Source organism: Geotrypetes seraphini, chromosome 5 (assembly GCF_902459505.1).
Source record: "Geotrypetes seraphini chromosome 5, aGeoSer1.1, whole genome shotgun sequence".
In the NCBI taxonomy this organism is placed as follows: Eukaryota; Metazoa; Chordata; class Amphibia; order Gymnophiona; family Dermophiidae; genus Geotrypetes; species Geotrypetes seraphini.
The window spans coordinates 244,739,962-244,759,764 of record NC_047088.1 but is presented as its reverse complement, the minus strand read 5'-3'; the positions used below and the strand labels follow the sequence as shown (position 1 = coordinate 244,759,764).

Genomic DNA, 19,803 nt, shown 5'->3' with positions numbered 1-19,803 from the left:
GAACCTTTGGTAAAGTTTTAGTTTCGCCTGTGGAACATTTGTGGAGATATAGCCATTTGTTTGACCCCATACCACAATGAAATACAGTGCGACAATGACATTCTGACACTTTGAGACACAATATCTCCCGAGCTGTGTTTCCAAAAAAAAACTGAAACTTAGCTACCCTGCACAACTTTTGGAGCTCTATTCAGTGCTACAATAATAATTTTTGTCAGAGCACTGAGTGAATGGCTGAATTACAGTAAACTTGGCCGAAAAAAATTAGTGCTCCAAAAAAAGTCAAAGTTGACATTACTTAGCTCCCACAATAATTGAGTAATAAATGCGAAATTTGGCGCATAATGTCTCAGTACAACGTTTTTTTCAAAAGTACAATTTCTACCTCCAAGCTCTTTCCATTAGTTTACAAATTAAGTGTAAAGTTGCTAATTTGTGTAAAAAGGCCCAAAATAGGGTATTTTCAGCCTGCTTTTACAGAAAAATACCTTTCAGAAACTCTTTCAAATCAGTCTCATTAGAAAGAGCATATTTCAAACCCCCTAGAAAAGTGGGCTTCATTTTTCAACACAGGTTAACAATGCCCGAAAAAGGGGGACAAAGTTGGGAGATGTCACCATGGCAATTGTTCTTCCCTAACCACCTTTAAAAAAACAAGCCAAAAAACTGAAGAGTAAATTAAAAGGAGAGGATATCCCGATAACATCTAAAACAAGCATTGAAAAAGAGCTAAATATTATAATTGGGATTATCTATTACTTCCTCCTGTAAAATCCACAGATGAAAAAGTGGAAGATGTCTTAACATGTGTGCTAGGTACACTGCACAGGGCAATTGTCCGGCAAGAATCATCAAACAGAATTGGAAAATTATACAGGCACATCCACTCTTTGAACATACTGACATTAGAATTGCTTTCTCTAGAGAGAGGAATCTGAAAGATCATCTAAGCCCAGCTATGATAAAATATCAGCAAGTTAGCGATAATACTTTGCTCCCAAAAGGGTTTTTTAAATGTGGCAAGTGCAGCTGACTGTGAGGTCGCTTTGCCTACAAAGAAATTCATTAATCCAGCTACTAGGCAAGAATTACAGCATTAGACATTTTTTAACCTGTAACTCTGACCACATTATCTATACAATAATAGTCCTTGTTCAAAATGGTAATGTTGGAATGTCAACACGATCTTTTAAGACAAGACTAACAGAACACAAATCAAATCTAAAACATAGAAAAAATGTCAGCACCGCTGGTTGAACATTGCGTTCAGTTCAATCATAAGTTCACCGATTTGAAATGTTTCTGCATAGACAAGGTTGAGAGCCACGTCAGAGGCGGAAACAGACAAAGACTGTTACATCAGAAAGAATGTCGGTGGATTTTTAACTTGAACACGGTAAAACCAGCAGGGCTGAATAATGCCATAGATTGGCATGCCTTCTTTTAATCTCAACATCTATAGACCAGTAACAGTGTGTAGTGAATAATAACCTTTGATAATTTTTGAATGTTAATGACGTCATTATTGATATGTCATAAAACATAGCAGTTAAAATCCGGCAGTCTGCCGGCGCCATTTTCAAGACCTGTTATTACACAGGCGTAGCTGTGCACAGTGAGTAAATTCTTAGAATGTTATTTTGAGTACTTGACTACATTTGTTAGGTTCGGGTATTTAAAAATTGATTTTGTACTCTCTTTTATAGCCGACCCTTGACAAAGCCTCAATCGGCGAAACGGGTTCCGTCGGGGCTTTACTAGCATCGGCAGAGTGTATTGGAAGCAATAGCAGTTCACATAAAAGATAAGTACCGCTAAGCTATACATATTATTTTTTGGTTGTAGAGTCATTATAATATATTGACCACAAAGAAATAAGAGGTTTTAATGCATAACTTATAAAAAAAAAAAAATACAAATATGAACACCCAATGAAAGAGAACTGCCCACCTGCCATCAGCTGTTACAGTAATTATACTAAACAGCGCAAGAATCTGAGGGGTCATATTAACTTAATACTCGGCTTGGGAAAGTTGATTTAGCCAAGTCTTACAAGCATCTTATAAAATGCCATAAGATATACATCTTTTCTGCCGCAATTTAGGAATGCTCATTTGGTGTAAATGAAGGCTCCTTAACACAATGAGCACATTTGAGTTGTCAGGCTAGTATTTTATAAAGCCAAATGTGCATCTTTTTCCTAAACTGAACCTGAAAAGGGTATGACGGGATATCAATAAAGCTATTATTAGAGTTATTAAATGTGGGCACCCTCTACAAAACTGACCCATGAGTCTGTTGAAAAAAGGGTCTACTGAGCCCAAAAGTCATAATTTACTTCACTTTTAAACAACCCGTCTTTCCTTGGGTCGCTTCCCTCTAGCAGAAGTGAATCCATATGTGGATGTCCCAATAAAGCACCAAGGCCCAGATTCTCAAAACTCTAACACGGTCGCTAAACTGGTTTCTGCATTTTCAGCGGCAAATTATCAACACAGCTTATCTCGATCTGTAATGAGTTGTCTAGCGGTCTCCGACGCTGCCATGCAAATGGGCTCTTCAACATGGAAAATGAGCACGCTGGCGGATTCTTAAAAAATGGCCAAGCCATTCTCCGAGAGTGGCGTCAGTTTTTGGTGACAAAAATCAACGACTGGTATGGGCCCCGATTCTGCAAACGGCGCCTAACTCAGTAGGTGCCAAGGAAAACGGAACCTACCGCGTAGCATTACAAAGTTAGGCGAAATTTGTAACAGCGCCTCAATCAAGCGAGGTGCCAGAAGGCAAAAAAAATACACCTTAGGCACCAGTGGCATAAAATACTGGCACCTAACACCAACATTGCCCTTCTGGCGAATTCTGATGATTCGACAAGCATCGCTGGAGCGTATGTCCTTTAACTTCTTTGGACTCTCCTAGGGGTCAAATATTTTGTTCTGTTGGGAACCCTTTTGGTTAACGTTGACTCATAGAGCCCGTAGTAACCTATTGAACCCATAATAGTTTGACAGCTGGAGGATTCTTGTTGTTGTAGAGGGAAGTTGGGGAGGTGGGTGTTGGGGGGAGGGAGGGGAAGGGAGGGGGGTTGATAATGATGTGATTTGTGTATTTCTGCTTTCTTGTAAATTCAATAAACATATTTAAACATACTGGCACCTAACTCAATCCATGCCCAAACTTCACCCTCTAACCACACCTACTTTTCAGGTAGGCACCTCGATGTAGACGCTTCCTGTGAGGTAACAGATGCCTGCTGAGTTATGCGCCTTTTGGCTAATTCATATTTTTATTGGTTTTTTAATGGTGCTTTCAAGCAAAGGCTAATCCTAAATGTGTGGAAACGAGTGCCATGACTTTTCCCTGTGCAGAAGTCAATCTGTGGAATGGCCTTGTTGGCCAGATTTGAAAATGTGGAGAGAGGAACTCATTTGGGAAAATGTTAAAGACTCAACTAGTTGTAGATGCATTTCTTTGAGCGATTGATTTTATGTAAGCCAGAATCTGCCTGCTTTTGTTCTTATTTTGTGTTGACTTTTAATATTTTATGTATGCCACTCTTAATAAACCGTTTGGAAAAAAAACAGTATAGAAATTTTTAAAAATAAAATAAATATCAGCGCCAGTTGAGCAATTAAAAATAAGTTAGGTTCCTGCATCGGTAAGTGTCCCAATCTAGATTCCGGTAGATGCCGTTTATAGAATCGGGGCCTAAGCGCTATTCTATAAAGGTTGCTTAGCACCTAGTGGCCTTTATAGAATTGGAACTTAGTACAGATCTCAAGGGCACCTAATTTTGGGAACCATGTACTGAATTGGTCCATAATGCTTGGCCTTACAAGAAATGTGCCATAAATAATTTAGGACTGGCACTGTGGCACAGTGTCAGGCGCTGCTATGCTGAGACCTTCGGTTGATTCCCAGTCAGATTTTCCATTACCTGAACATAAGACTGCAAGAATAGCCTTACTGGGCCAGACCAATGGTCCATCATGCCCAGTAAGTAGCCTGTTTACACAGTGGTCAATCCAGGTCACTAGTACCTGGCCAAAACCCAAGGAGTAGCACCATTCCATACAAAATCTCAAAGAATAGCAAGATTCCGGAATCCCAGAGAGTAACAAGATTCTAGAACCCCAAAGAGTAGCAACATTCCATGCTACCAATCCAGGGCAAGCAGTGGCTTCTCCATGTCTTTCTCAATAACAGACAGTGGCGTACCAAGGGGGGGGCGGTGCGCCCCGGGTGCCAGCCCTAATGGGGTGCTCCCGGCCTTGCCGTTCAGTTCCCCCCCACCCCCGAAGGACCGCTCGCCCCACTGACCTTCCTGCACCACCTGTGAAGCAGCCCGCAGCAGGATCGCGAAGTCAGCGTCAGCGATCCCTGCGCCGCGATCCCGCCCCTCCTCTGACATCAGAGGAGGGGCGGGGACCGTGGCGCAGGAAGCAGCGCAGGGATCGCTGACGCTGACTTCGCGATCCTGCTGCGGCTGCTTCATAGGTGGTGCGGGGAGGCCAGGGGGGCGAGCGGTCCTTCAGGGTGGGTCGGGGCATCAGGCCTTCAGGGTGGGGCGGGCGGGCAGGCAGGCAGGCTTTCAAGGGGGAGGGGGGTGACAGGCAGGCAGGCAGGCCTTCAAGGGGGGACAGGCCTTCGGGGGGGGGGTGCAGACCTTCAAGGGGTGCAGGCCTTCAAGGGGGGGCAGGCCTTTGGGGGGGTGCAGACCTTCAAGGGGGTGCAGGCCTTCAAGGGGGGGGGGGACAGGGCCTTCAAGGGGGGAAAGGCAGACAGGCCTACAAGGGGGGGACAGGCCTACAAGGGGTGGGACAGGCCTTCAAGGGGGGGACAGGCCTTCGGGGGGGTGCAGACCTTCAAGGGGGGTGCAGGCCTTCAAGGGGGGGGAAAGGCAGGCAGGCAGGCCTTCAAGGGGGGACAGGCCTACAAGGGGGGGACAGGCCTACAAGGGATGGGACAGGCCTTCAAGGGGGGGACAGGCCTTCGGGGGGGTGCAGACCTTCAAGGGAGTGCAGGCCTTCGGGGGGGGGTGCAGGCCTTCAAGGGGGGACAGGCCTTCAAGGGGGGGAAAGGCAGCCAGGCAGGCCTTCAAGGGGGGACAAGGCCTACAAGGGGGGGGAGAAGCTACAAGGGGGTGGGACAGGCCTTCAAGTGGGGGACAGGCCTTCGGGGGGGTGCAGGCCTTCGGGGGGTGCAGACCTTCAAGGGGGGGACAGGCCTACAAGGGGATGGGACAGGCCTTCAAGGGGGGTGCAGGCCTTCAAGGGGGGACAGGCAGACCTTTAAGGGGTGGACAGGCCTTTGGGGGGACCATGATTTAGAAGTACACGGAGTGAAGGGGGTGTTCAAAGAGACGTGCATATGCCAAACTTTGGGGGGGGGGAAGAAATAATGGGTCTGAAAATAGAGGAGAGGGAGAGAGATGATGGACCATGGGATTTAGGGAGGGAAGGAACAGAAAGGGAGAGAAATTGGACACAAGGGATGGTGTGGAGGAGGGATAGAGATACTGGATAGGAGGGTAATTAGGAAAGGAAAGGGAGAGATGGTGGACTTTGGGGTGGTGGGGAAGGAGGGAGAGATGCCGGATGAAAGGGTAGTTAAGAAAAGGTGGATCTGTGGAGGGAGATGAAAAAAAGGAAAGATACCAGACTTCCTGGGAAGGGAAGGGAAATGGAAAGGGAGGACAGAGTTGGCAGATGGATGGTTAGCATGCAGAAAGAAGGAGACCCTGACAAGCAAGTTATCAGAAGAAAACCAGAGCCTTGGACCAACAAGATTTGAAATATAACCAGACAACAAAAGGGTAGAAAAATTAATTTATTTTCTGTTTTGTGATTATAATATGTCAGATTTGAAATGTGTATCCTGCCAGAGCTGGTGTTGGACTGCAAACGTGAGCTAGGATTTAACAGAGAGAGGAAAAGTCCTTTTTGTTTCTTTATTTTATTTACACCACAGCGCCAGTGTGGTTAGGAGAAGCCAAAGGGGGTGAAAAAGCTATAAAACCCACCAGGAGTTTTGAAAAAAATCACCCAACTGGGCAGGAAAATCGAATTAAAAAACCAATTCAATAGGGCTGAATCGAATCAAAAATTTTTTTCCTGTATCTGGCAGCATTAGTTTGCGCTACTGTCTTAGACTTTAGGACCTGGGATTGGGGAGAGATGGCATCCTCAGTACTTTATAATGCAAGTGAAACGAGGATTTGGTCAGACTTTTGAAGGGTCTGCAGAAAAAAAATATTGTATAGGCCGGGGACATGAGACAGCAGGAAATGGGAACTTTTCTTCCTTCTATTTTTGTGAATGGAAAGGCTGAGGATGTCAGAGAATTCAGTTAAAATATGTGCTTTATAAGAAAATATAATAATGTGTTTTATAAAGTTTATAGCATAGCTGGCCTACCCAGTGAGGTGTTCCTAGTGGTGATGGTGGCAGCGTGTCAATGTGTTGAGAGGAAGAGGTGGTCTGGGAAATTCTGCTGAGCAAACTCCGGGCCCATTTCCACCCCCCAGTTAGTCCACTCCACTCAACTGGTTCACACACTGAGTGGGTCTTTGGGTGTTGTTTTGGGATCTCTTCCAGTGGTTTATCTCCTTCTGGTCCAAGGAAGGAAACTTTGTTATCCTTAGCATTGACCTACAGAATATGTTTGTAACAGCGCTGCTTGTGTGGCATTAGGCTATGTAGTGATCGAAAGAAAAAAACAGACCTTTGCACATTTTTGCACTATATGGTGGGTGTATGAGGAGATTCACATTTCCTGCACAGCTAAGTCCATGTGAAGTTACCTTGTGCTGTATTTGACATCTAGCAAGGTCTCTGTTTGAAAGGAAAGATCTAAACTTAAAAATGAAGTGGCCAGAAGTTATGGTAAAAGCAGATAGTGTAGCTGGCTTTAAGAAAGATTTGGACAAATTCCTGGAGGAAAAGTCCATAATCTGTTATTAAGACATGGGGGAAGTGTCTGCTTGCCCTGGATCGGTAGCATGGAATGTTGCTACTCTTTGGGTTTTGACCAGGTATTAGTGTCCTGGATTGGCTACCATGAGAATGGGCTACTGGGCATGATGGACCATTGGTCTGACCCAGTTAGGCTATTCTTATGTTATGTTCTCATCTGTAAGGGCCTTTGTTTTCACTTCTTATTTTAATGTATTTTTTTTCTGGGAACTTATCAGTGTTTTTTATAATGGGAACAAAAATGGAAGAAAATTAATGTGTGTGGAATGGGGGGGGTTACTAATTTCTTCAGCTAAATAATTCAATCCACTTCAAACAGACATAGGAGAACTCACGCACCATTCACACACCCTCCAACCAAAAACGTCAAAAGAAAAAAACTGTTCGACAACCTCCTAGCCATTCGAGCTGCAACACTCGACCCCCAACTCTACAACCAATTGACATAGACCACAGACTGCAAAACCTTCAAAAAGAAATAAAAACCCTTCTATTCAAAAAACACATAAAACCGAACTAACACAATCAGAACTGTCCCAAGCTCACCTGCAACTACTCCATATGTACTTCTGATGTCATGACAATTCAGACATAATTTATGTTATATTATGTTTGGAATATAAGAAAATTTTCACTGCCTGTTTCTATTCTGACCATTTATTCTGTTTCATGGTCATTACAAAAAATATTTTTTTACATAGGGGGGGTGTCAAAAAATGATGGGCCCCGGGTGCCACATACCCTAGGTACGCCACTGATAACAGACTAGACTTTTCCTCCAGGAAATTGTCCAAACCTTTCTTACCTGGGAAAGGAAGGAGTTGCAGTCATTACACAATATTGACACATATTAGCCAGACTTAGGGCCCAAGTTATTTTGGTTCTACACAGTACAGTAGTCTGTGGCCAAGGTGGTGGCTGGGCTGAGATTAGATTCAAAAATAGGGTTAAAATGTAGATACTTGTGAATGAAGGCTGGAGCTCAGTAAAGGCTGTTTCCAATTGAGCTGGAAGATCGTAGGAAACAGCTGGGCATTATACAACAAAAAGCAAAATTCAGTAAAGTCAGATTATGGCATGAATTACTAGCAATGGTTATTAGAGTCTTGTGAATATACATTACCATTCATCCCTGCATAACTACGATTGAATCCAAGTTTATTTATAGCCCTCAAGCTGTTAGGTGCTGTTCCATGAAACAGTTGTTTTTCATTGTTTGTGTGGCCATTCTTTGCATCCATGCTCAGTTTCTTGATCTGATAGCTCTGCCAAAGAGTTAAATTTTGTATTCTTTCAATCTACAAAATTTTAAGAGAAGATTTAATTAATGGTTAACAAAGCTTTTTTTTTCCCATAATACAAAGGCAAACCAAATGTTCCTATTCTTTACAATAAATCTCCATTGGTCCCTCTTTTCCCCGAGTCTGCTTAGATTATTTTTTCTTTTTATTTTGGAGATTTATTAACCACCTTTTCATGAAGAGATTCACTCAAAGCCGTTTACAATACAACACAAAGCGGTTTATAATACCTGGTGGTCTATTAGCATCTTTGGGGAAAGGAGCAAACCCCACTCATTTCTGTGCCATGCTGCTGCTCCATAGCAGTGGCTGCTGAGACTGCACCATGAAGTCCCAGCAGCCATTTTGTGACTGGAACCAGCACGGACAGGAGTAATAAGGTACTCTTAGGTATTTTCCCTATCTGTCATGGCAGGCTCACAATCAGGGCCGGATTTTCCTATAGGCTAACTAGGCTTCAGCCTAGGGCCTCAAGATCAAGAGGGGCCTACATTCAAATTGTTAGCAAAATTAAAATTACACTATTCTAAAAACAGTGAACACTAAAACACTGAACCGAAAATAAGGATAAATTCTACGCTTCAGGATCGGAACTGGCTCCGGCCGCAACGGGGCGCCGACTCGGCTTCTCCCTTTCTTTTTCTCGCCCTGGGAGGAGGATCAGGGAGGGAAAGACGTTAGTCCAGAAACAGCTGGGCAAAGCACAGCCCCGCGGGGAGAGAGGCAAAACGTCGATCCGTCAGGACAGGGCGGCCCAGACTGGCATCGGAGGAGGGTGGGGGGGGGGGTTTAATGGAAGGCAGGCAGGCAGGATGGCATGGGGGGGGGTTCAATGGAAGGGGGATGGGAGGCAGGCGGGCATCGGAGGGGGGGTGAGGTAAGGAAGGACGCACTGGGGGCACTATGGACATAGGAAGGAGCAATGTTGTGTGTTATGTTTGATTAGTTATTGTTACAAGTACTATATATGGTGCTGAGAATAAATGTCCAAATAAGTGTTCTCAACTTTTTTTATTTATTATCCGTGTCACATTTTTTATAAAGGTTAGTACCAATAACAACATGTTTCATTTAACATATTGATATATATCACAGTAATGATGTATTTTATTATCTCTCATGTAATTTACAAACTTAAAAATGGGAGGTGAAAATGCCTAGGGCCTCTTTTCATCTAAATCCAGCCCTGCTCACAATCTATCTCTTTCAGTTTCTGGAACCAATTAAGACAATTTAATCATGAATTTATAATGCATATGAGTACTGGGCAGACTGGATGGACCATTCAGACCTTTATCTGCTCTCATTTACTATGTTACACTTGCGACTGTTTCAAAATGTAATACAATTGCACATCCTTAGTTGTGTCCATCATTCTTTATTATATCTGAGAGCTCTGCATTTATTATTTACAAAACAATACACTGTTTATTCTTATGTTCTGCAATGTACCAAAGCTGGTTCTACACGGATCATCACAAGAGAAACTAGCCATTGCTAGGACATGCAATAAAATATAAACAGCAGTAAAAATATAATGGCCAAATAACATTTTCCAAATACATCTTCAATTTCTTTGGAAATACATACTCGTATTTATTTCCATTCTGATCTGACATGCAAAGCAAATTAATGCAGATTGGCAAGATAAGTCTCAAATTTATTTATTTATTCAGTTTTCTATACCGTTCTACCAGGAGAGCTCAGAATGGATTCACGAGTTTAATCAGGTACTCAAGTTTTTTCCCCTATCTGTCCTGGCGGGCTCAAAATCTATCTAATGCACCTGGAGCAATGGGGAGGATTAAGTGACTTGCCCAGGGTCACAAGGAGCAGCGTGGGTTTGAACCCACAACCTCAGGGTGCTGAGGCTTTAGCTTTAACCACTGAGCCACACTTTCCCCAGCATAGTAGCATATCACCTATATATAACATGAAAAACAGGCAGAAAGTGCAAAAGTCAATTAACTAGGAGCATGCAAAAGTCTGTCACCTTCATTAAAAGTAAAAATGACTGACATATCTAGGAGATTGTCTAAAACAGTGGTTCCCAAACCTGTCCTGGGGGACCCCCAGCCAGTCAGGTTTTCAAGATATCCCTAATGAATATGCATGAGAGAGATTTGCATATAATGGAAGTGACATGTATGCAAATCTCTCTCATGCATATTCATTAGGGATATCTTGAAAACCTGACTGGCTGGGGGGTCCCCCAGGACAGGTTTGGGAACCACTGGTCTAAAAAGATTTAAAAACCAATGAACACACTTTAAAATATATACATGCATGTACTGACCCAGTTAAAAGCCTATGTCTTTCGATGCCTAACTCTTCTCACCTTGGGTTCTGCATCCCCAACCCTATATGTCATGTCCGTCTGTCCAAGTTAGACTGTAAGCTCTTCAGAGCAGGAACCATCTATAAATGTCAGCCCACCTCTCCGAGAGTGCTTTCAACTCCTAACTCTTCTCACCTTGGGTTCTGCATTGCCAAACCTATATATCATGTCCGTCTGTCCAAGTTAGACTGTAAGCTCTTCAGAGCAGGAACCATCTATAAATGCCAGCTCACCTCTCCGAGAGTGCTTTCAACTCCTAACTCTTCTCACCTTGGGTTCTGCATCCCCAACCTATATATCATGTCCGTCTGTCCAAGTTAGACTGTAAGCTCTTCAGAGCAGGAACCATCTATAAATGTCAGCCCACCTCTCCGAGAATGCTTTCAACTCCTAACTCTTCTCACCTTGGGTTCTGCATCCCCAAACCTATATATCATGTCCGTCTGTCCAAGTTAGACTGTAAGCTCTTCAGAGCAGGAACCATCTATAAATGTCAGCCCACCTCTCCGAGAGTGCTTTCAACTCCTAACTCTTCTCACCTTGGGTTCTGCATCCCCAAACCTATATATTATGTCCGTCTGTCCAAGTTAGACTGTAAGCTCTTCAGAGCAGGAACCATCTATAAATGTCAGCCCACCTCTCCGAGAGTGCTTTCAACTCCTAACTCTTCTCACCTTGGGTTCTGCATCCCCAACCCTATATGTCATGTCTGCCTGTCCAAGTTAGATTGGAAGCTCTTCTGAGTAGGGACCGTCTATTAAATGTCAAATGTACAGTGCTGCATATGCCTTTCAGCGCTATATAAGTGATAAATAATAGTAGTAGTACTGGAAACAAGTAGTCTTTAGCAAAGGCGTAGTGCTATCAAACTTTTTTAGCATGACATTGCAGCTTAACAGCACTATTTTCCAAAGTTTAAAGTTGCCTTGCTAATTTTATGGGATAACCAGTAAATACAGACTGAACTCTAAAGACTCTCTTAAGAGATCAGATTCCACAGGTGACCCTTGAGGGGAGGAATGCTGGCCTAGTGCCTAACCCTCAGTAAACCTGGTTCTAAGAGGGAGGTTGCAGAGGATGAGCATTAAAGAAAGTAGTTCACAGGTTGCTGTGAAAACTATCTGCCTTTAGAGTCTGTTAGAGAAGGAGGGAAGAGGACATTCTCTTTCTGAGAGGAGAAAAGTGGAAGACACATCTTTGGATGTTGTTTTTTGTTCCTGAGTGTACACAGCCCTCGCAAGGAACCCAGTTTGCAGGTTGCTTTTTTGGGGGGGGCAGGCTGTTTTTATATATTTGTGATTTCAATTACCCCAACATTGACTGGTTAAATGTTACATCGTGGAGTGCTAGGGAGGTAAAATTCCTAGATGTCATAAATGACTGCTTCTTGGAGCAGCTGGCCCGGGAACCGACAAGAAAGGGTGCTATTTTAGATTTGGTTCTTAGTGGAATGCAAGACATAGTACAGGAGTTAACTGTGTTGGGTCCACTGGGAAACAGCAATTATAAAGTGATGAAATTTGAGCTGATACCGGGAGTAACATCGCAAAAGAAATCTACTGTAGGGGCATTTAATTTTTCAAAAAGGTGACTATGATAAAATGAGGGAAATGGTTAAAAAGAAGCAAACAGAATCAGCTGAAAAAGTTAAGACTGTAAACCAGGCGTGGATGTTATTTAAAAATACCATGGTGGAAGCCCAGACCAGATGTACTCCACGTATCAGCAAAGGTGAAAAGAAGAGGAAATGAGAGCCAACCTGGTTAAAAGGTAAAGTGAAAGAGGTTATTAGAGCCAAAAAAACATTCTTTAAAGAATGGAAAAAGGATCTGAATGAAGAAAATAAGAAGAAACACAAGCATTGGCAAATGTGCTCCATTGGATTAAGGTCTGGGGAATTCGGAGGATTAAGGTCTGGGGAATTCGGAGACCAGGGAAGTAGCTGAAGTCTTGGTCGTGTTCTGTGAACCACTCATGAACAATTCTGACAGTATTACATGTCGCATTGTCCTATTGAAAGATCCCATCGTCCATAGGGAAGACCGTCAACATGTACAGGTGTACTTGATCAGCAAGGATAGAGAGAGACCCATATCGGTTGAGAGTACCTTCCAGAGGTATCAAGGGACCCAGATTATAACGCTGTTGCCACCAGCTTGTGTAGATCCAACAATGGTTGCTGGGTATTTGTTTCTCAGTAGTTTCACGTCTGACAAATCAACGTCCATCTGTTCGATGGAGCTCAAAACATGACTCATCAGAGAAGGCAATCCTCTGCTAGTCAGGGAAAGTCCAATATCAGTACTCCTGTGCAGATTGCAGCCGTTTTTTGTGATGAACCCTTGTGAGCATAGGTGCAGTCACCAGCCATCTGCTCCAGAGCCCCACATCCTGTAGACAGAGTCGGCGCTGGAGCCTCTCCTCCTCCCTAGAGTCTCACGGCACACCTGAAATCTCGTGAGGCACACAGTTTGCGATACGCTGGCTTAGAGGGTAAATGCAGCATACAGTCCAACAGTATTCCTCAAGAAATCTATCTCTGCAGCATAAATGAACACTAATCAGGTATCATTACTTTCATACATCTTATGAGATGGTATTACAGGTTTAACGCATGATTTTCACCTGGACAAATCACCTCAATAATAAATTTACCTTCAGAATTTGGTTTCTACACGATTTCTGAAACAATGTTGCCACAGTATTATATTCTGCACTTCCTGCAAGTAATGGTACTTCTTTTATGTCGATTATCTTCATTTTATCCCAATGTTGAGGCGCTTCCATTGATTGTGTTCCTGTAACATATATATTTTTGTATTCAGTGCTTGCAGCCTTTATAGACAAAGCTATACAGACTATTGCAAATAATTATTATTTGCAATATTAATAGACTGGAAAATACTAGGCCAGGGGTAGGCAATTCCACTCCTCGAGAGCCGGAGCCAGGTCAGGTTTTCAGGATATCCACAATGAATAGGTATGAGATGGATTTGCATGCACTGCCTCCTTGAGATGCAAATCTATCTCATGTATATTTATTGTGGATATCCTAAAAACCTGACCTGGCTCCGGCTTTCGAGGACTGGAATTGCCTACCCCTGTACTAGGCATTGACAAAATCACCATCTATCAACTACAGGAAGCTGTGCTTCTTAACCCTTTAACTGGCAAATGGTGAAAATGGCTGCTTTATGTGACTTGATGTTGAACGAAAACAGTAATGCCAAGTAGCAGGCATTTGGAGATGCAGATCTCTCATAAGAGCCATAGAAACACATGTTGCTTCTGAGCAACAATGCCAAATAAAGGGTTAAACTGCCCACATCCTGCCATGATACTTCTGAATATCCTAGGTTCTTGGCAAGAATTTAATATTTAGAGCCCCAAACACAGCCCAGAGAATCTGGCTTTCCAACTGGAAAGGTTATACCACTCAATGACAATTTAAAGGGTAGAAAGGTTCTCTAAGGTATTGGGTATTATCTTAGACTCCTTCTTGTCTTTTGAGGTAGAGAATGACATGGTGATTGTTACCCACGGCTAGCCATGGGTAAGCCGCAGGAATGGGGAGGAATAAAGACTGGTTGCCACAGGTACAGGGACAAGGCCATTCACTGCCCCTTGGCGGTGACCGGCCTTGTCCCCGCAGTAAAGTATCTGCCGCATTGCCTCCTTTCCCACCCCTCCAAGTCAGCAGCCTTCTCTCGCAATGGTGATGCTAGCTCCCTCCAGATTGCCGGCAGCAAAAAAACCCCAACAAACCTGGAACCCTTTCAGCTCCCAGGGTGGACCTACCAGCCTCTTTGAAGCTTCCAGCAGGCAGGGATGCTCCAAAGTCCCTCCTTCCGATGTAGTTTCAAAGAAGCTGCTAGGCCCACCCTGGGAGCTGTGAAGGGGCCAACACTGGCAGGGCCGGCATTAGGGGAGGGCAGACAGGGCAGCTGCCCTGGGCCACAAGCTCCAGAGGACCATGCGGTCCAGGCATCTCTTCCCCTCGACAGGCCATCTCCCTCCCTTCCCTTAAGAACATAAGAATTGCCGCTGCTGGGTCAGACCCGTGTTCCATCGTGCTCAGCAGTCCGTTCACGTGGTGGCCCTCTGGTCAAAGATCAGCGCCCTAACTGAGACTAGCCCTACCTGCGTACATTCTGGTTCAGCAGGAATTTGTCTAACTTTGTCTTGAATCCCTGGAGGGTGTTTTCCCCTATGACAGACTCCGGAAGAGTATTCCAGTTTTCTACCACTCTCTGAGTGAAGAAGAACTTCCTTATGTTTGCACGGAATCTATCCCCTTTCAATTTTAGAGAGTGCCTTCTCGTTCTCCCTACCTTGTAGAGGGTGGAAAAACCTGCCTTTATCTACTAATTCTATTCCCTTCAGTACCTTGAATGTTTCAATCATGTCCCCTTCACCTTTGTAGGCGCTTTTCAGAGTTTTCTCTTTCTGAGGTATCCGAACGCAGCAACCGTTCTCACAAGTCTCACGTGACTGCCCAAAGTTTCTCCTCTGATGCGAGCCACTGAGGCGGAAACAGGAAGGTGCATCAGAGGAGAAGTTTTAGGGCAGTCATGCCGGACTTGTGAGAACGGTTGCCACGTCCAAATACCTTAGAAAGAGAAAACTCTGAAAAGTGCAAGCGAAGGTTAGAGGAAGGGAGGGAAATGGCCCAACAAGAGGAAGAGGTTGAATGGTGCTGAAGGGAAGTGGAGAGGGGAACAGACGCTGAAGTGAAGAGGGGAGGGGGAGGGGAACAGACACTGAAGGGAAGTGGAGAGAGAGGGAGGAGCAGACGCTGGATGGAAGTGGGGAGGGGAGTGAGGAGGAACAGATGCTGAAGGGAAGTGGAGAGAAGAGAGAGAGGAGCAGATGCTGGATGGAAGGGGGAGTGAGAGAGGGGAAATGGGGAGGAGAGAGGGGAGCAGATGCTGAAAGTAGAGAGAGAGGGAGCAGATGCTAGAAGGAAGTAGGGAGGAGAGATAGGGGAGTAGACGCTGGATAGGAAAAGGGGAGAGAGAGGGGAACATACACTGGATGGGAAGAGGGGAGAGAGAGGAACAGACTTTGGAAGGAAGTGGAGAGGAGAGAGAGAGAGCAAGAGAGCACATACTGGATGGAAGGAGGGAATAAAGAAAAGAGGGCGCATGCTGGATTGGGGGAAGAGGATAGAGTTAGTGAGATACTGGAAGAGGTGAGGGAAATTGAAGACTGGAAAGTAAGAAAGTAGACAAGGGGTTGAAAACAAATTGATTAGGAAGAGCAAGGGAGAGGAAAGAGAGATACCAGAGTATTGGGGGAGGTGGAGGAGACAGATACCAGGATGAAAGGAGGAGAGAGATGCTAAAAACCACCTGGGAGAGGGAGTGAGAGATGAAAGAGAAGAAGACAGAGATGCCAGACTATGAGGGGAGCGGAGAGAAGAAGATGTAGGGCTCAAATCATAAAGAAGTACAACAGCCATTGGCTGCAACACACTATTCCCCCTAATTTTATAACCTTGCATGCACAATTTAACACAGCATGCAATAGGAAATATTTTTTCACTCAGAGAATAGTTAAGCTCCCGAATGCATTGCCAGAGGTTGTGGTGAGAGCGAATAGAGTAGCTGGTTTTAAGAAAGCTTTAGACATAAGGCCTTAGCTATTCCTATAGCTCTTCAGGATACCTGGGTAGGGGAATTTCCCTTTTCTTGGGCTCTTATGGCACTCCACTATTAAGGGGTCTGGTTACCTCGTGATCTGTCCACTCTTTATACATGTAATGTTTCTCCGTTATTGGAGGAAACGAGGTGCCAGTTAAAAATTTGGCGGACTTTTCCCCTATCAGTTGCAGGGAGGGTGGCCCTGTTTAACATGATATTGTTTCCCAAGTGGCTATATCGATTCCAGATTTTACCGCTGTTATTAACGCATGCCCACTATGTACAACTCTCCAGATTGTTACAATTTTATCTGGGGGGAGGGGGAAAGAAACCGCAAATGACCATTCTGCATATATCAGCCCAGGGAGAGGGGAGGTTATGGTTTGTTGAATATTCGATGGTATGCAAGGCCGCCATCAGAAATTTCTGGGCCCCTTACTGAGCAATCCTATTGGGCCCCCCACGCACCCCTTCCCCCCCACCCCCCCCTTCTTCCATGGGCCGAATACACACATACTTTTCTCTGTCACCACACTCTTTGACCAAAAGATTTGTAAGCCTGCAACCACGTCAAGGTAGACTCTTTCAGCAGGGCCCTAACCTAACCTAAACTAAACTAATCTATACCTATCTATTCTAAACTAACATATGTCTTATACTGAACTAATAACAAACTAACAAACATCTGCATAATAAATAACTAATAAATAATAGTGCTAGTAGCTATAATTCACTTTTGAATGTAAAATCTCAGTTAAGGATTTCTTTTGATCTTTGTAGGCCAGAAGTAGATCACAATTGCACAATATTTTTTGTAACAAGTATTAAATGTGTTTTTATAAATACTGTAAGCTTAATAAATATATCAGAAAAAACTACACATCTGAGCGCATATCTGAACATACACATCTGTATGATCCCATCCTCAGCTTGCCTATAGCTGCATCATGCATGTTAAAAATGTACGATATGTTGATATGTGCACCTTCCTTCCTTCCCATCCATCCTCCTCAGCCTGTCCTTACACATCCACAGCTGCATGTTAATGATGATGTATATGTTATGATGATAAATAAGTGCATATGAGCACATCATTAACATGCAGCTATGGATGAATATAAAAAAGAAACAATATTCTGTACAATTGTCAATTTATACATCAGCGTCTTCTCCCCACTCTCTCTTCCCCATTTCCCTTCAGCGTCCTCAGCCCACTCTCTCTCCACTTTCCTTCAGCGCACGCACATAAAAACAAGCAAGTAATTTATATCATTTTCATTCTATTCATTCATAGAAATTAAAGTCTAAATAATGCCAGTCACATAACAAAACATGATTTTACAAAAATAATTCCCTGCACAGTCAAGCATGCAAAGATTACTAGATGTCTTTCAGCAGCTCCCCTCCCTCCCTCCCCCTTACCTTTGTGGCCAAGTCAAAATGATCTACCAACAATAAAATTTTAAAAACACAAAGCACGCTGTACGCAGAGAAAATGTTAATTATCATTTATATTCTGCGGGTTTTCAAAGAGGGTCAAGGCAGATGACTTTATGCAATGTCACCTCAGTAACAACTATACAAAAATAGACAAATATTCCCCCTCCCTTTTTACTAAAATGCGATAGCGATTTTTAGCGCAGGGAGCTGCGCTGAATGCCCCACGCTGCTCTCAACGCTCATAGGCTCCCTGTGCTAAAAAACGCTATTGCGGTTTAGTAAAAGGGGGCCATAATGCAAAATATAGACAGCATATATAAATTCTCAAAGCAGACACATTTTGATCACTAAATTGAAAATAAAATCATTTTTCCTACCTTTGGTAATTTCATCAGTCTCTGGTTGCACTTTATTCTTCTAACTGTGCATCCAATATTTCTTCCCTTCTTTCAGCCTCCTGTATGCTTCCTCTCCTCCAGACCTCATTCCCTCCCCAAACTTTTTCTTTGTTTCACCCTGCCCCTTCTTTCTTTTTCTCTCTCCATAACCCCTTTCTTTCTGTATGTCTGTTTTTCTCTCTCTCTCACCCTGCCCCCTTCTTTCTTTCTCTCTCCACACCCTCTTTCGTTCTGTATGTCTGTCTTTCTCTCTCTCTCTCCGTGCCCCATTTTTCTTTGTTTCACCCTGCCCCCTTTCTTTCTTTCTGGCTTCCTGTCCCCTCCTTTCTTTCTGGCTTCCTGTCCCCTCCTTTCTTTCTTTCTTCCTGCCCTCCCCTATGCCACCACCATTGGGAAAATGCTGCCACCGCCACTGGGGAATAGGCTGCCACTGCCGCCATCGGGAACAGGCCGGCGCCGAGTTCGCCCTGCTTCTCTTCCCCGCGGGGCCGACCAACTCTCGCCACCCGACGTCAATTCTAACGTCAGAGAGGACGTTCTAGGCCAGCCAGGCAGCGATTGGCTGGCCCAGAACGTACTCTCCGACATCAGAATTGACACGAGTGGTGAGAGTTGGTCGGCCCCACAGGGAAAAGCAGGGAGAACTTGGCGCTGGCCTGTTCCCGATGGCGGCGGTGGCACTCAAGTGGCTAAAGAGCCGCAGTTTGCCGGCCTAGGGAGAACACTGGAGGGTGGCCAGCTGTGCACCCTCTTGAGATGTAAACCCGGTGTGGGGCGGACCGCCCCTCCCCCACCTTGGTATGCCACTATCTGTACCTCACTCCCTCCCTATGACCAAAAATTCTCCTTTCTTCTATTCCCCGTGTACACAACCATCTCTTTCCTTCCCTTCCTCTCTCCCAAGTCCATGCCTTCTGTGTCCAAAAACCCATTCCCTCCCTCACCTCAGCATCTCTTTCCCTCCTTTCCTCTCTCCCAAGTCCATGCCTTCTGTGTCCAAAAACCCATTCCCTCCCCCACCTCAGCATCTCTTTCCCTCCCTTCCTCTCTCCCAAGTTCATGCCTTGTGTCCAAAACCCATTCCCTCCCCACCTCAGCATCTCTTTCCCTCCCTTCCTCTCTCCAAAGTCCATGCCTTCTGTGTCCAAAAACCCATTCCCTCCCCCACCTCAGCATCTCTTTCCCTCCCTTCCTCTCTCCCAAGTTCATGCCTTGTGTCCAAAACCCATTCCCTCCCCCACCTCAGCATCTCTTTCCCTCCCTTCCTCTCTCCAAAGTCCATGCCTTCTGTGTCCAAAAACCCATTCCCTCCCCCACCTCAGCATCTCTTTCCCTCCCTTCCTCTCTCCCAAGTTCATGCCTTGTGTCCAAAACACACTCCCTCCCCCCTTTTGTGTTCCGCGTTTGCCTCCCAGCCCATCTTTGCAACTTTCTCAGCAAAACGGAGCTCGAGCCGAGAGGCTTGTTTCCTGTTTCCTGCCGCGCACAAATAGCCGACCGGAAGTATTCTCCGACGTCAGCGCTGACGTCGGAGGGCAGGCTTTGCTTAAGCCCTCCCTCCGATGTCAGCGCTGACATCGGGAAACACTTCCAATCGGCTAAATGTGAGCGGCAGGGCAGGTAGGAACAGAAGACGAGCTTCGCGGCTCGAGATGTATTGAACTCCGAGGATGCCCCATCCAGCTCTCTCCTGTGCATCTGGGGCGGACC

The 19,803-nt window shown here is 44.7% G+C and overlaps 1 protein-coding gene across 4 annotated transcripts in view; it reads right to left on the bottom strand.

Moving 5' to 3' along the window:
- Window positions 1–19,803, bottom strand: part of PARP14 (poly(ADP-ribose) polymerase family member 14) — a 96,845-nt gene that overhangs the window by 8,318 nt on the left and 68,724 nt on the right. For all 4 annotated transcript variants that reach the window (XM_033945235.1, XM_033945236.1, XM_033945233.1 and 1 more), the window contains 2 exons: window positions 13,269–13,411; window positions 8,098–8,272 (listed from right to left, as the gene is read on the bottom strand). In XM_033945235.1, coding sequence (XP_033801126.1) covers window positions 8,098–8,272; window positions 13,269–13,411 — 318 coding nt within the window. The remainder of the gene's footprint in view (window positions 1–8,097; window positions 8,273–13,268; window positions 13,412–19,803) is intronic.